This window comes from Medicago sativa, chromosome 8, assembly GCF_051527215.1.
Source record: "Medicago sativa cultivar Bolivia chromosome 8, Bolivia_mono, whole genome shotgun sequence".
In the NCBI taxonomy this organism is placed as follows: Eukaryota; Viridiplantae; Streptophyta; class Magnoliopsida; order Fabales; family Fabaceae; genus Medicago; species Medicago sativa.
The window spans coordinates 3,808,723-3,826,273 of record NC_140756.1 but is presented as its reverse complement, the minus strand read 5'-3'; the positions used below and the strand labels follow the sequence as shown (position 1 = coordinate 3,826,273).

At 41.1% G+C, this 17,551-nt stretch overlaps 1 protein-coding gene across 1 annotated transcript; it reads right to left on the bottom strand.

Moving 5' to 3' along the window:
• Nucleotides 1–774: 774 nt before the first annotated feature.
• On the bottom strand, nucleotides 775–1,774 carry LOC146896237 (uncharacterized). The gene is made up of 2 exons (XM_085732932.1): nucleotides 1,354–1,774; nucleotides 775–1,268 (listed from the first exon to the last, which is right to left on the bottom strand). Exons 1-2 carry the CDS (start codon nucleotides 1,772–1,774, stop codon nucleotides 775–777), a joined length of 915 nt encoding a protein of 304 aa, XP_085589058.1.
• Between the last annotated feature and the right edge of the window lie 15,777 nt (nucleotides 1,775–17,551).

Genomic DNA, 17,551 nt, shown 5'->3' with positions numbered 1-17,551 from the left:
TTCCACCATATATTTATTCCTAAAATAAAATAAAACACAATTTGAAGTAAAATATTCTAAACTAAAATAAAATGCAATAAAATAAAATCAAATCTAAAATAAAACTAAACTAAATAAGGCAATAAATAAGACTATCTATGAATCATCACAGACTCATCAGAGAGAAAACGAATATGGCTGTTAGTTTTCCCTGCACCAATCTGATTCCTGCATTCCATTTGATCCAAACCGGGTAAAAATGCATTTGACCCGTCTGGCACCTGCTGATCCGTAACCCTCCTCAATGACCCACCCAAATTTCCAGACCCATCTAAATGGGCTTCCTCCAAAACCGGCCCCACTGAACCTCCTTCCTTAAAAACCAAAAAAGCAGCAGCTAGGTACCCACCAATCACAGCAGGCGTGTGGAAATTCCCCATCTCCTTCTCCCCACATGCGCCAGACATCTCTGGCCCCACACCAACCCACGCGTGGGCAACAACACCCCCACTCCCAACAATTCCGACCTCCTCTGAGAACCTCACCTCATGACCCCCCTCTAGACTGGACACGTGTATAGTTGGCATAAGCTGATTCAAAAAACTTTCCCCTCCCACCACACTTTTCTGCTGAGTCTCAGAGATAGACTCTTTTGTACCTACCTTTTGCCCATCATCTTTATCCATTGACTTTTCAACAAAACCCCCTCTATCCACCCCTAGGTCTGCTGATTGATGCAGCCTAGGGGTGACATCATCCTCGCCGGAAAATATCAGCGTCGGATCCCCCTCTGCCTCACCATCCCGAGACTCCTGACACCGCCGTCCTGACACCACCGTCCTCCACCACCCAGAGATTGTAAACCGCTCCAACCACTTTAATCTTGATCATCTCATCTATGATTCCTCTCCTAGTTATGCTCACTCTAATCCTCGCAACATCAAATCTTTTCCGACATATCGTTTCTTTGTCGAAATCCAGAAAATCCCTGAATGTAGACCCAATGAGTTTGAACAACACCTCATCCCAGACATGCAGAGGGATGCCGTGAACCTGCAACCAAACCCGCCGCTTCTGCGCCACCATAGGAGGTTTCCACTTCTTCACCTCCTTAAACATCTCGTTCCACCACGGTTGTTGTTCCTTCAATGCCTTCTCAAAATCCTCAACATTCCCAACCTGAAGCAAAACCAGCTTGTCTCCCATGGTAGTGACTTTGATGTTCTCGAAACCCTCCATAGCCAGGCCCTGTTGAACACTTTTTGCTTCACCCTCAAAAACCAGTTCACCTACAATACGCTTTCTCCAGCATCTTCAATAGAACTTCACTTAGTTGCACCTCTAGACAAGGTTCCTCCTCCCCTAAACATGTACTTCCACCCTTCTCTTTCTCTGTAGCCGCCTTGTAAGATCTACCCGTTACAACACGCGCATCTGAACCCCCCACTGTCTTCTTCTGTTGAACCGCCTCCACCTTCTTATCCTCCCTACCAAACCTAGCCAGGTTGACCTTCAGCCTCATATCCCACAACCAAACATCCCCCGACCGAGCTTCCAAGTCCTTAACCGACACCACCTCCTTATACTTCATAAAACCAAACCTCCGACCCCATTTATCGACCTTCCGCGGCACAAACACCTCCCCAACATAACCAAAAGACGCAAACAATCGCAACAGATCCGTATTGCTGGCGCCGTCCGGGAAATTCGTGAAGAAGAAGGATGTTGTAACCTTATCCAGCTCCTTGAAGTAACCACCACTCTTGCTCCGGCCAGCTTCCTTCCCTTGTGCCATAACTCTCTTTTTTGTCCCAGTGGACCAGTTCCCCCAGAGTCTCTCTCTCTAGATTCTATATGATGCAATACGAAAACTTGTTTGTAAGTGGTTTAATAAGATATATGTATCGTTTTATTTTTTTGGTCAAGAATATGTATCGTTTTATAACCGTTAAATAAGCAATTGATCTCTTACAATTTAACGGTTAATGAAATGCTTTCTTTTTTATGAAAGGTTAATGAAATAATATCTAAACGATCATTAAATAAGTGGTTAATATTATATATTTTAGTTTTTTTTTGAAGGAAATATTATATATTTTAGTTGTTAATAAAGTATTGTCTACCGGCCGACGCGGTTAAAAACTTGTTTTGGTATCACTAAGGAATTAGTTCATGTATAACTACATTACAGCCACATGCGTATTGTGCCGAAAATCAAGCCAAAAAACAATTAGTGTGATACATTTTCTAATATACATATTGTTGACTTTTTGAGTGATACCGATAAAGAATGACTATATTTGAGAATATATAAAAATGACATTCTTATTTAAAGGTTTTTTTATTCTACTGACTTAAGATTATGTTTCTCGGACTTTTTTTCATAAATAAATTTGCGCATTTGAAAAAGTACTCTAATTAGTAGTTAATGGCAAAAGCCATATTTTGTGTTACAAAAATATTTCTTTATTATTTTATAAAAAATAATATAACAGGTATTAATCACCATAGAAATATGGTGAAAATACATACGGATACGGTGTCTGCATTTAGTGAGAAAATGTTTCAATAACATTATTGTGTCCAACTTGAATTTTCTAAAAGAAAGATTGAGAGAATGCGAGGCAGAGAGCTTGAGAGAGGCGGCAGTCATGGTGTTTACCATGGTCGACCGCACCGGTCCTTTTCACCGGTCGAGAGGTTCTACAGGGGGGAAGGGGTCCAAGCAGGGTGCCATATATGGGGGGGGGGGGGGGGGATGGGGGAAATTGGATTGATGTGAGACCGCGACGTCGGAAAGAGTTGCGACAGGATGATCGAGGTCAGGACAGACAGCGGGAGGCATCTCGGTTCGATGTCAGAGGTGACTATGGTTATCGACGGTCTAGGTTTCGTTATGCTACGCGGGAAGGAAGGTTTTCTAGGAATAGGTCGTGGGATTCATCCTCGTGGGAGAGACCTTTTACGCCTCGGTCACGAAACCCTAACATGGAGGTTGACGTTGCTGTTCATCGGCGGGAGGGGAGAGTAATCTCTCGGAAACGTGACCCAGTCAGGCATGGGAAAGAAGAGCGGTTGTTGCTAATCCTAGGATGCCTTCGCGAGAGCCACCAGCTGTGCGGAAGGAAGGCGAGGCAGACTCTTCTCCCAAACGGTTTGTCACATTTTATTTTACAAATTTCCCTATGCAAGCTCCTAATTTTATTCTTAGGCAAGGTTTTGAGGTATGTGGGATGTTGGAAGAGGTCTTTATTCCTAACAAGCTGAATGTTAATGGCGAGGCATATGGGTTTGTGCGGTTTTCGAATGTCCGTGATGTCGATAAGCTCTTACGTGCAGTGAATGACGTGCACTTTGGTCATTTGCGTGTCAAAGCGTCTTTAGCACGGTTCCATAAGACCAATAGGATGGCAGCGGTGGTTGAGCGCGCGGGGAAGGAAGCGACTGCTGATCAGAATGTGGAACACGTAGAGCACGCGGCTGTGAATGGCAACGAGAGTGTAGAGAGAGGAACACCTGCTGTACGTTTGGATTCTAGGGTCGAGAAGGAGGCAGTGGTGCTGAAAGAGAGTTACGGGCCTGTGCTAGAAGAGGTTACGGTGTGCGACAAAGGGAAGGGCATGGTGCGGAACAATGTCACGGTGGCTGAGGAAGGAACCGGCGGTACAGCAGCAACAGCGAATGCTGGAGGAATGTTACGACAGAAGCAGCCTCACGTTACCCATACGGCATACCAGCATCCTAAAAAGTTGGTTATAATGTATCGGACGTTAGATAGTGATTTGCAATGGGCTAGGAATGGTCTGGTTGGCACAGTATCAAATGGGGAAGCGATACCGGTGATACAAAGACGCGTTGAGGATGCTGGATTTTGAGATGTAGATATTATTCCGTTGGGGCCGGATAAGGTATTCATTCATAGCTTGTCGAATGTGAACATTTTGCAAGTTGTGGTTGAAGCGAAGCAATTCTTTGATCTTTTATTTTCAAATATTGTGCGATGGGAAAAATCGACAACGGATTTTCAGAGAGGTGCTTGGATACGTGTGTATGGGTTACCGGTGCATGCTTGGCGTGAAAGTTGCTTTAAGCTATGTGTTTTCGATTGTGGGCGCTACCTCCGCACTGATGAATGCACCTTAAATAGAGAAAGATTTGATTATGCTAGGGTATTGGTTGCGACTTCGTTGTTGGACATCGTAAATGTGACTGACACGATTGTAATTGATGGTGTTCAAGTTGAAGTTCAGATGCGTGTGTTTTATCTTGGTTTTCGGGTGTCAAACATCGATTACGTTTGAACCTTTTAAACCGGTGATATCTTATTTTTTCTTGGGAAGGGAAAAAGTAAGCAAAACCCTTGAGAATCGAGGTCCGGGAGTTGTTTTCGCTACGGGAAGGTGTTAGGCACCCATAACGACTATAGTAACCTATAGGAACCGTCTTTAATTTCTACGCGCGCGCTTTATTTTTAAATGCTATTTTGAAATGCTTATTAAACCTAAGGATGTTCTAAGTGAAGAATTGGAGGGAGAAGAATGTTTTTGGATTTTTATTTTAGTTGAATTGAAGGAATTTTGTTCCTTGCCTACGTACCCGATTAAGGGATCAAATCCACCGTAGTTCTCTTTCAAAAATGTTTTTGTTTTTGTTGGTTGATTTTAAGTTTGAAAATGGAGTTTGAAGAATAGAAAGAGGCCTCAAGGGCATGAGATTGGAAAATAGTGAGGTTGAATTAGTGAATTGCAAAAGAAGTCAAAGTTTGATTATTTTCATTGAAATTTGATTAAGAAAATGGAAAAGAAAATACAACGGGATATTGGATCCCAAGGTTTATTTAGAAAAGGTTTGAGTGAAGTTGTTCACATTTGTTTGGAAAATTGGTTTTTTCTAAGTATGAATCCTAGGCATTCATCTAAACACACAATCCTAAACATACATCTAAACATGCATATTCTAGCTATATAGTGATGTGTGTGCATGTGTCGGTGCTTGTGTCGGTGTACATCATTAGAGTCCATTGTCCTTATTACATCGTTGGCCTAGATACATTCTATGGCCTCTTTGCCAAGAAATTAAAATTGCATGAAGGTAAAATATTACAAAACCTCTAAGTATTTACATTTTTTAAACTTAAAATGCAAGAAATTAGATGAAGAAGAAGATGAAGTGGGAATGCTCATGATGAATATGAAACATGAAATGGAAAGGTTAGTAGCATAGAGCAATATCAAAGGAAATAAAGCAAGAGAAGTACTAGGACATAAAGGGTAGAAAATAAAGGCAAAAGAGTGAAAATATAGCTAAAATTTATTCATAAAATGCAAGAACCAAGTGACCCATAATTCCCACATTCCAATTACATTTAAAAAGGTTCATAATAAAGTCTTGGAATGGAAATTAAGACTACATGATTTTCTTGGCATTTTAAAACAAATTTTGAACATACTTGCATTATTTAACTATTTAACTAACTTGCAAGCTAAGTAACCTACTAAGATTCATACTCATGCACTAATATCAAACACAAACAGTAGCTGAGCCCTATGGAATCAAAAGGTATGGGTCACCAACATTCAATTGGAATTAAAATCAAATGAGTTTTCATTTATTTTTAGCACAAAATGTCACAAAACATTAGGAAAATTAACCACACCATGCTCACCAATTTTTTATGTACAATTAACACCAAAAAGTCACATAATTGTCAAAAAACACTCATGAATTTCTTTGGAACTTTTTTCAAAGAGTTTTGATCACAAGAACATGTAAAAATTTTCACAAGATTTAACAAATGCAACAAACTAATAATAATAAAAAAATGCTACATATTTTTTATCCAAATTCAACACATAATAACATCACAAAAAGATCAAGAAGCTAGTCAAAAACACATGAAGAAATACTTGGAATTTTTAACAAATCTTTTGAGCATAAAGGTGTGCAAATAGCAAGAAACAGTGGTAAGAATAACAACAAAACAAGGAAACACGCAGGAAACTAAGCCCAAACCCAAGCCCAAGGGATGAATGGATCCTGGATCCTCAGGGAATCACAGAAGGCCGTTGGATTGATCCAACTGGATCAACCCTTAGATCTAACGGCCAGGACACAAAGCCAATGGTCCAATGACTGAACAAAACCGGTTCAGTCTGCTTATAAAAGGTCTTGAAGACCGGTTCACCTCATTTTCCCATTCGTTTCTCTCTCTTCTCTCAGAGTTCTCTCGTTCTCTCTTCTTCTTACTCTAACCCTAGCGGCGCCATTCATGGCATTCACACATCAAACATGATTTTGGATTATGAACTATGAATCAACACACAAATCAAACATAGAATGGATGCGAAACACTTCGATCTTGCTGTTTTTCTGAAGAAAGTTGTTCGAACCATTTGATTTTGACTTTTTTAGAGAACAAGAGTTCGAAACGTTTCGATCTACACGTTCTTTGAAGACGAGCGTTCAAAATGTTTTGATCTACATGTTTCTACAGGTTTGATTTCGGATTCTTTTGCTTTTTAGGGTTTCAACTTTCTTTTCAAAATTTTTTTTGAATCAAAACCCTAATTCGAACCACTTTCTTCATTATTCATGGATTTGAAACTCAATTGATGAAATAAACGGTGAATTTTGGACGATTCATGTTTCTAGGGTTTCGTTCGAACTTCTTCGGATCTTTTTCAAAATCTTTCTTCAATTCACCGTTTATTCTTGATCTCAAACCTTCGATGATGATTTCGAAGCAAAAACGAGAAGGTTTTCCCTGAATATACCTGGATTTGTTTGGAGATTCGAACGTAAGATCCTTGAGCAAGCTTCGGCTTCTTCTGGTGAACTTCGAGACCGAAAATAAATCGGTGTTTTGGCTTTCTTCTTCTTCGAACTGTGATCTTGCTTCAATTTCCCCTTTCTTCTCTTCTTCGAACTGTGATCGTACAATTTCCTTGAAATTGTGCTGGAATTGCAGTCTTCAATTCGATGATGATGATTCCTTCGAATCTCTGAGAATTGCGAAACAAAATCACCTCAATCTTGAACTGTTTTCATTGTGCAATTGTTGAATTTGAGCTTTCTGTGATGAATTTTGTGGATTTTTGGTTGTGAATTGATGAATTTGAGAAACTTTGTGGCGATGATTGATTTGGATTGCGGTGGTTTTAGTTTGTTACGGTGGTGATTGAATTCTGTTACGGTGGTGATTGGAGAGAGAAATTCTGTTAGAGGTTTCTGATGGTGATGTGTCACTGAGTAATTGGGAAAATTCCTCTGTAATTGGTGATGTGTCACTGAGTAATTGGGAAAAATTCTCTGTAATTGGTGATGTGGCCTCATTTTATAGGCCAAGTGTAATGTTCTGGACCAATAGCCTTGTGACACCTGGACATGGACTTGGAATAACTCGGCCTTGCTGGGTTTTTTGCTTTGAGGACCTTTTGTGCAATTTCGAAACTCTTGAGGACTGCCCTGCAATTTAAGAAAAAGGACCAGACTGCAAATTGGACAAAGGACTTAATTGTGATTTTGAAAATGTTTAAAAGGACCAAAAAAAGAAAAGACCAAAATTACTAATAAAAAGACTTCAAGGACTGTAATGCAATTAAAAATTTAAAGGACTTAAGAAAAATAAAGGTAAGAAGGACCAATATGCAATTTTAGGAACTAGAGGACTAAAGTGCAACAAATAAAATAAAATTGGATTTAAAAATGGTAAACCTGACTAAACGTAAAGTGAGACAATTAAAACTGACAAAACGGACTAAAACGAACCAATGGCCTAAATGAGGTACTTTAAAGTACCTCTCTGCCGAAATTTCGTGTGAAATGACCGAAATGCCCCTGGGGCTAAAACGACTGCAAATGACTTAGATACGAATTTTAAAATGGATTTTTAACAAGGAACTGAAGCAAAGACTCATTCAAGCAAAATTAACAGACTCATAGACAATTTTTAGGATTTAAACAGTAACTTGACACTTGAAATGACCAAAATGCCCCTAGGGGCAAAACTGACTCAAAATGACTTCAAAATGCAAATTTTGGAATGGATTCTGACATAGAATTGAAATGAAGACTTATTCAAACTATTTGAAAGGACTCAACCAAATTTTTAAAAGACTGAAAGAAATTTGACATGGGAAATGACTAAAATACCCTTACATGTGAATTTTGCAAATAACTTTGAAATAAAATGCAGAGAAAGATGGAATTGATCAGAGACAGTTCAAATGACTTATAATGCAAGAAAAGAAAAATTGACTAGTATTTTTAGGTCCAAAATTAGGGTATAACAGCTGCCCCTATTTAAGTTTCTTTGTCCGGAGAGTCAAGAGACGGAGTCTTAGAGTTGACGGGACGAAGATACTTAAATATTAACATTTGCACTGCTTTTGGACATAAAAATACGTTTTCAGATTTTCAAAATTATGAATGCTATGGAATATTTGATTATGAATGCAAGACGAACGACTGGAGTCTATGGAACCTATCATGTCACTGGGGATTCAGGTGGACATTGACAGGGTAGACAAACCAGGGATGGAAAATAAGGTACAAGCTGCTCTTTGGGTCAAACTAGTCACTTGACCAAGGAATACAAAACAAGAGATAGGTGCAAGCTGTTCTTGGGGTTGAACTTGGCACTTGACCGGAAACATAAACACATAGGCAGATACGAGTTGTTCTTTGGATCGAACTTGACACTTGGTTGAAAATACAAACAGGTAGACAGACACAAACTGTTCTTTTTGGTTTGAACTGGCTGTTTGGCCGGAGACATAGACAAGAGGGTTGATACAAGCTGTTTCTTTGGATCGGACTTGCTCGTTGGGTTATCACCACATCATGTGGGGGAGTGCAGACTGTTCTTTTAGAACGAACTTGTCGTTTGACTGATAACAAAGCATAAGCTGGGTACAAACTGTTCTTCAGATTGAACTTGCCGTCTGACTGGTAACAAAGCATAAGCTGGGTACAAACTGTTCTATCGAACTTGCCGTTTGACCGGTACCAAAGCATATGCTGGGTACAAACTGTTCTATCGAACTTGCCGTTTGTCCGGAAGCATAGGTATATATACAGGTACAAGTGGTTCTTTTTTGGATCGAACCTGGCACTTGACCAGTAACAGGATACAAATTGAAAGTCTGGCTTAACAAGATACCAATTGAGGGTAAATTGTTATTGACTTGATTTGGAAATAGACATGACCATTTTTGTTGGCCCAAGGGTAAATTGACGTTGATTTGAGTTGAAAATTGACATTGAAAGTGGAGATTGAAAGTTGAGATTGAACAGAGACATAGACATAGACATTGGAAATTGGAACTGGATTGGGACATAGACATTGACATTGGATTGGAGAATTGCAATTGACATTGAAATTGGATTGAAATTGGATTGAAAATTGACATTGACATTGGATATTGACATTGACATTGAAATTGGATTGGAAATTGATATTGGAGATTGTCATTGGAGATTGACATTGAAATTGGAATTGGAATTGGAGATTGACATTGGAATTGGATTGAAATTGGAATTTGACATTGGAATTGGAATTGAAATTGGATATTGATATTGAAATTAGAGATTGACATTGACTTTGTCATTGGATGTCAACATTGGAATTGTCATTGAATGTTGTCATTGACATTGTTATTGAAGTTGAGATTGCCTCGAATTTGACAATTGAAATTGAGTTGAATTTGACAGTTTGACGTTGAAATTGAGATTGGAATTGACATGGGAGATTGGAAATTGCTTCGAATTTGACAGTTTGACATTGAATTGGATTTGACAGTTGGAATTGGAATTGAAATTGAGACTGAATTTGACAGTTGACAGTTGGACATGCAACATGTATGCATGGTATAGCAGGATTATTGGATGTATGAGCACATAAGATGCATGATTATGCGTGTATGAATGCTTGGAATGCATGATTGGTTGGTAATTCGGCAGAGAAATTTCACAAAGGCAGACAAGACATTGGAAGATTGGGCACATAGTGGCTCGTGCTGCAACATATTCACAGGGGAAAACCTCTTTGGAGAGACCGTCGTTGAGAGACGTATCGAAACCATGGCTGAGGGCAATAAAACTTGTAAAGGAGGACCCTTGGAAGGTTCTTGGACACAGTTCGCCGTTGCTAGGCGTGTCAGTGCTGGGTAAACATTGGATGTTCACATCTGTGGTCAATGCTTCTTCAATATTTCATTCTTTCATTTTTCATTTTCAAACCCCATTTTTGCCTGAACCGCCCTTTCGGGTTTTCGATTCACCGGGGAATAAAATTCTTTTCATTGCCCCATTTTTGCCTGAATTGCCTTCATAGGTTGTCAATCAGCGGGGTGCTCATTTTTGCCTAAGCCGCCCTTTCGGGTTTTCAACTTAGCGAGCTTTTTATTTTCATTTTTCCATTTTTCATTTTCATTCTGTTTTTCATTCTTGCTATTGACCACAGATCATCCTGGGGAGTAACCTGCTTGTAACATGTATTGAAATAGACATTGACATTCATTCATTCATGCATGTTTCATTGAAATGTACTTTATTGCTCAGGTTTGCTTTCAAAATAGACAGAAAAAGATTTTTCAATTTTCAAAAATGTTTGTTTCAGACATTAACATTATCAAAATAGAAAGAAAATGTTTTGTATATAGCATTGAAAGTGGAAAGAAAAATAGAGTTTCAAACAATAGAAAGGCTCAAATTGATGTAGAAGAGTGAAAGTCAGCCAAAGGCATGGCTTCACGGATTTACAAAGCTTGGAAAATGGTAATTTTATTGGTTGGTGATACATTGAACACGATGACCGCTACATTTCATAGAAATTTTGAATTCGCAAGTACAGAAGCCTCTGATGAAGACGATCGTTGACAGTTGCAGATGCCCCAAGGGGTGATGGTGATTTGCCAGATATAGTTACTTGTCTTTTATCAACCTCATTTTTGCATGAACCGCCCTTTCGGGTTTTCGGCTCATCGAGGCGCTCATTCTTGCCTGAGTTGCGTACAATCTCAGCGAGCTTTTTCATATTCATTTTTTTTGTCCCTAACTTTTGCCTGGATCGCCCTTTCGGGTTTTCGATCCACCGGGAAGCGCATTTTTGCCTAGGCCGCCCTTTCGGGTTTTCGACCTACCACGCTGTTCTTTTCTTTCTAGACAAAGTATTTCTTGACTATATCGGCATTAACAGGATTTGGAAGCTCAACACCATCCATGTGTGTAAGAATCAAAGCACCACCAGAGAAAGCCTTCTTGACAACATAAGGACCTTCATAGTTAGGTGTCCACTTGCCCCTTGGGTCGGGTTGCTGACTTATCCTTCTTTTCAGTACAAGTTCGCCTTCCTTGAATTCTCGAGGTCGGACTTTCTTGTCAAAAGCATTCTTCATTCGCACTTGATACAACTGTCCATGAGTCATGGCATCTATACGTTTCTCTTCAATCAGATTCAATTGATCATACCGACTTTGACACCATTCAGCCTCAGTTAACTTTGCTTCCATGATTACTCGAAGAGATGGAATCTCCACTTCCAGAGGGAGAACTGCTTCCATACCATATACCAGAGAGAAAGGAGTTGCCCCGGTTGAACTGCGCACTGTAGTACGGTAACCATGCAAGGCAAAAGGCAGCATTCCATGCCAGTCTTTGTAAGTAGTGACCATCTTCTGAACAATCTTCTTGATGTTCTTGTTAGCGGCCTCAACTGCACCATTCATCTGAGGTCTGTAAGGGGAAGAGTTGTGATGTTCAATTTTGAATTCTTCACATAAAGCTTGCATCATACTATTGTTCAGATTGGAACCATTGTCAGTGATGATCTTGTTAGGAACACCATATCGACAGATGATGTTATTCTTGATAAATTTGACAACCACTTGCTTGGTCACATTTGCATAGGAAGCAGCTTCAACCCACTTGGTGAAGTAGTCAATTGCCACTAGAATGAAACGATGTCCATTGGAAGCTTTCGGTTCAATTCTTCCGATCATGTCAATGCCCCACATAGAGAAAGGCCATGGAGAAGATATAACATTGAGAGCGTGCGGGGGCACATGAATCTTATCAGCATAAATTTGGCATTTGTGGCATCTTTTAGCATGTTTGTGGCAGTCACGCTCCATAGTTATCCAGTAATAGCCGGCCCTTAACAGTTTTCTTGACATAGTGTGACCCGAAGCATGGGTCCCAAAGGTACCGTCATGTACATCATGCATCAATTTCTCAGCTTCTTGTTTGTCAACACATCTCAACAAGACCATGTCATAGTTCCTCTTGTATAGGATTTCTCCGTCCAGAAGGAATTTACTAGCCCATCGTCTCAAAGTCTTTTTATCTCTGTTGGAAGCACCAGGTGGATATTCACGATTCTGCAAGAATTGTTTGATGTTATAATACCAAGGCTTTTTATCATTCACATCTTCATCAGCTTGTCCCGGTATATTTTCAATAGTAAACACGTGAGCGGGTCTATCAAGACGCTGCACTTTGATTACAGGCACATCATTCCAGTGATTGACACGAAACATAGAGGATAAAGTGGCAAGAGCGTCAGCCATCTGATTTTCATCCCGAGGGATATGGTGCAGCTCAACCTTTGTAAAGTATGTCAACAAACGTCTTGCATAGTCACGGTAAGGGATCAGCTTCTCATGATGAGTCTCCCATTCACCCTTTATCTGATTAATAACAAGTGCAGAATCTCCATAGATGTCAAGGTGCTTAATTCTCATATCGAGGGCTTCTTCAATGCCCAAGATGCATGCTTCGTATTCAGCTATGTTGTTTGTGCAGTCAAAGGTTATTCGAGCGGTGAAAGGAATGTGGTGCCCCTGCGGAGTTACAATGATGGCCCCAATTCCTTTACCATAAACATTAACAGCACCATCAAACACCAATCCCCATTTGCTATTGGGATCTGGCCCTTCATTGATCAGTGGCTCTTCACAGTCTTTTGCTTTCAGATACATGATCTCTTTATCAGGGAAATCAAACTTAATCGGCTGGTAATCATCAAGAGGCTGACAAGCAAGATGCTCAGCAAGGACACTTCCTTTGATTGCTTTCTGAGCTTTGTACACAATATCAAATTCAGACAATAACATTTGCCAACGTGCGATCTTTCCAGTAACAGCAGGCTTTTCAAAGATGTACTTGATTGGATCCATTCGGGATATCAACCAAGTTGTATGATTCACCATATAATGACGCAGGCGTTTGGCAGCCCAGGCTAAAGCACAACAAGTCTTTTCAAGCATTGTATACCGAGTCTCGCAGTCGGTGAATTTCTTGCTCAGATAGTAGATAGCATGCTCTTTCTTACCAGTCTCATCTTGTTGACCGAGAACACAACCCACTGAATCATCCAACACTGCCAGATACATAATCAAAGGCCTTCCTTCCACTGGCGGGACAAGGATAGGTGGTTCCAACAGGTATTCTTTGATGCTATCAAAAGCTTCTTGACATTCATCATTCCATACAACAGGCTGGTTCTTTCTGAGCAGTTTGAAGATTGGACCACAAGTAGTAGTCATATGAGATATGAATCTTGAAATGTAATTCAGACGTCCGAGGAAACCTCTGACTTGCTTTTCAGTTTGAGGGGCCGGCATTTCTCTGATGGCTCGGACTTTGTCAGGATCAACTTCAATGCCCCTTTGGCTGACAATGAAGCCTAGCAACTTTCCAGATCTTACACCAAATGTGCACTTGTTAGGATTCAATCGCAGCTTGTACTTTCTCAATCTTTCAAACATCTTTTTCAAATACACAACATGCTGTTCTTCATCACTTGACTTCACAATCATGTCATCAACATATACTTCAATCTCTTTGTGAATCATATCATGAAACAGAGTGGTCATACCCCTTTGATAGGTAGCACCGGCATTTATCAAGCCAAACGGCATCACTTTATAACAGAACGTTCCCCATGGAGTGATGAAGGACGTCTTTTCTCTATCTTCAGGTGACATCCGGATCTGGTTGTAACCAGAGAAACCGTCCATAAAGGAGAACACTTTAGATTGAGCAGTGCTGTCAACAAGCACATCAATGTGAGGCAATGGGAAGTTATCTTTGGGACTGGCTTTATTCAGATCTCTGTAATCAACACACATTCGAACTTTCCCATCTTTCTTTGGTACTGGTACGATGTTGGCAATCCACTCAGGATACTCAGCTGTCATGAGGAAACCCGCATCAATTTGCTTCTGCACCTCAGCCTTGATCTTAAGAGCCATGTCTGGACGAGACCTTCTCAATTTCTGTTTGACAGGAGGACATTCAGGTCTTGTCGGTATCCGATGTTCCACAATCTTGGGATCTAGACCCGGCATATCTTCATAGGACCATGCAAAGACATCTGGATAATCACGGAGAAGCTGAATGATCTTCTTTTTCACCTCTGGCTCAAGTGCAGCACCGATCTTGATTTCTCGCTTATTCTCTTCAGTACCCAGGTTGATAAGCTCAATCTCTTCCTGGTGAGGCTGAATGGCTCTTCTTTCTTGCTCAAGCAGTCGAGTGATCTCATAAGGTACCTCTTCATAATCATCATCCTCATCTTCAGCTTCATATACAGGGAACTCAAAATTTGGAGGAACCATAGGGTCACTGTGTTCAACGGGTTTATTACGGTTCAATCTGCATAATATGATTGGGATGATTTTTTAGAAAAAGTTTTTCTATGCAGATTTTTAAAATTAATAAGAAAAATAACAAATGTTTTGGTTTTTTCTGGCATTACCATTATTTCCAAGAAAAAGGCACTAAAAAGTAAAAAACAAAGAGTCGTGAGAAAGACGACAACTTTTATTGAAAACGGCAATGCCGAAACAAACACGCCCTTACAAAGATATCACTTTCGCCTTGGGCAGAGCGAAAGGATTGTTATTTCGAAAACAAGAAACATGAGCAACAAAACACATTACATGGAAGCATGCATGACTAAAGGAACATCAATGGCTTCCCAATTTCTCACAGTGCCTCCTGGTACAACAAATGTAGGCACATGGTTTCTTTCAGCAGCGTCTTCGGTAATAGCATTGATGAACCCAGCACTGTAGAAAGTTCCCTTTGAAACAGCAGATGTCGGGGAGAATCCAAGGCCTTCTTTACGCTTGTTTTCCAGAATCTGAATCACTTTGCCCCAGCCAGCAGCTTGCCCTGCTTGAACAGCCTTCTGGGCATCTTTCAGTGAAGCCATGCTAGCACCAGCCCTCCGGGGCTCTGCACCCTCAACAGTCAAGCCTTGGAATGACGTCCCTTCTGCGGACCCTGCTTCAACACAAGAGAACGATGATATTTGGCTAAGCAGAAATGCCTCCTCACCATATACGGTGACAACCTTACCGTTTCTCATGAACTTGAGCTTCTGATGCAAAGTAGATGTGACTGCTCCAGCGTCGTGGATCCATGGTCTTCCGAGGAGACAGCTGTAAGAGGCATTGATATCCATGACTTGGAAGGTTATTTGGAATGTCTCGGGTCCAATGGTAATTGGCAAGTCCACTTCCCCGAGAACATCCTTGCGGGATCCATCAAAAGCTTTAACCAGATAACTACTACCCCTCAGGGAAATTCCATGATGGCTCAATTGCCTTAGCGTGGATTCGGGCATTACATTCAGAGACGATCCAGTGTCTACCAATACGTTGGATATCAGGTCAGATCCACAATGTACTGAAATATGTAGAGCCAAGTTGTGGCGTTTCCCTGCTTCGGGGAGCTCATCGTCACCGAACCCCAAGTTGTTGCAGGCAGTAATATTACTCACTATCCCATCAAACTGATCCACAGAGACCTCGTGGTCAACATAAGCTTGCTCGAGTATCTTCATTAACACTTTCCTATGAGCATCAGAGCTCATGAGCAGAGACAGGATGGATATCTTTGAAGGAGTTTGTAGCAGCTGGTCAACAATCTTATAGTCACTTTTCTTGATAAGCCTCAGGATTTCGTCCAGATTGGACTCTTCAATGGGTTGTCCTGCTGGGCCGGTGTTCTTGTCAACAGGAGGGGCAACTGGTGGAGTTATTGTGGCAATAGGTGTCACCACTTTCTTCTGAAACAAGGGTGGACGGACTTTCCCACTTCTCAGAGCTGTAACTTCACTGGCAACATTATCAACCGTAGCTGGGGATACCAGAGGCACCTCCACCCCATTCTCAATCATGGTTGCATTGTATTTGTAGGGAATTGCTTTGGTAGAGGTATAAGATACCGGACCAGGTAACCTGATCACCAAAGGCTCAACATTTCTTGTATGAGATGCAGTTTCAACAGGAGAATCATGGAACACTGGCACAATCACACATACATCACTGGCAATCAAGTACTTGTCATCCATCAGGCTCTGGATATCATTTTGCACAACACAACAGCCCATAGGATTCTGCAGACATTCTGAACAAGCAGCATGATTATGTTTGAACAGAGAGGCCTGGCAAAGTTTGATATGTAATGGCACCAAGGGAGTAACGATATTGCGGACATCCAACCTGGGATCCTCTTGATGGACAGGAATCCTTTCAAAAGCCTCAATCATATTGACAGCAGCATGGTTCGGAAGCGGATTGTCAAGGACATGAGGAACACTATTCTCAAAAGTCAACCGTCCCTTTTCTATCAGATCTTTCACAATATATTTCAGAGCAAAGCAACCTTCGACATCATGGCCTTGAGCACCCTGATGGAATTCACATGTTAGGTCCTGACGGAACCTGGGAGGCAATGGATTAGGCGGAGGCCTGCCTGGTCTAGTGACGCAGTGTCCCTTAGCAAGTAGAGTTGGGAGCAGCTCACCATAAAGCATTGGTATTGTTGGAAAAGAAGGTTTGGGTCGGGGACCCTGTTGTTGTTGCCGTTGCTGTTGAGCAGGAGGCTGTTGTTGTACTTGCTGGGGGATGGCATTGACGGGCATTGGTGGTTGACCCGGTGGTAGAGGATATTGCTGGTAGAATGGTGGGAAGAAAGGATGTTGAGAGTATTGCATGTAGTGATAAGGTAGAGGTAATTGTGTAGCAGCTGCAGATGGGTTACCAGACACCATTCCTACATCAGATTCTTTTCTCTTGTGATGACCATTACTGTACTTCTTTGGTGCACTGGTTGATGATTCACCCTTCTCGAGGACAATAATACCATCTCGGACAGCCTCTTCCAGACGGGTTCCCATTGTAACCATATCAGAGAAGTTGTTTGGGGCAGAGACTATCATTCTCTCCTTGTATTCCTTCTTCAGAGTCTTCAGGAATGTCTGTGTCAACTCTTCCTCATCAAGTCGGGGAGAAACACGGGCAGCTGCCCCTCTCCACCTTTGAGCATACTCACGGAAGGTTTCATCTGATTTCTGAGATAGGGCTTTGAGAGAGTCCCTGTTTGGCCTCAGACGGGTATTGAATTCATATTGACCTTCGAAAGCAGCAGCGAGTTCCTCAAAAGTATGGATGTTATCTTTGCTCAGACTAGTGTACCAATCTGCTGCATCATCTGTCAAGCTACTCTGAAAGCAGTGGATCATCAGTGCATCATTGTCGGCATAGTTAGCCATCTTGCGGAC

What these genes read in the sequence shown, in the direction of transcription:
- LOC146896237 (XM_085732932.1), bottom strand. Translation starts at nt 1,774, where the DNA reads ATGGCACAAGGGAAGGAAGCTGGCCGGAGCAAGAGTGGTGGTTACTTC. An exon ending in AGAGAAAGAGAAGGGTGGAA is followed by an intron (nt 1,269 to 1,353) that starts GTACATGTTTAG and finishes AGCGTATTGTAG; the next exon opens with GTGAACTGGTTTTTGAGGGT.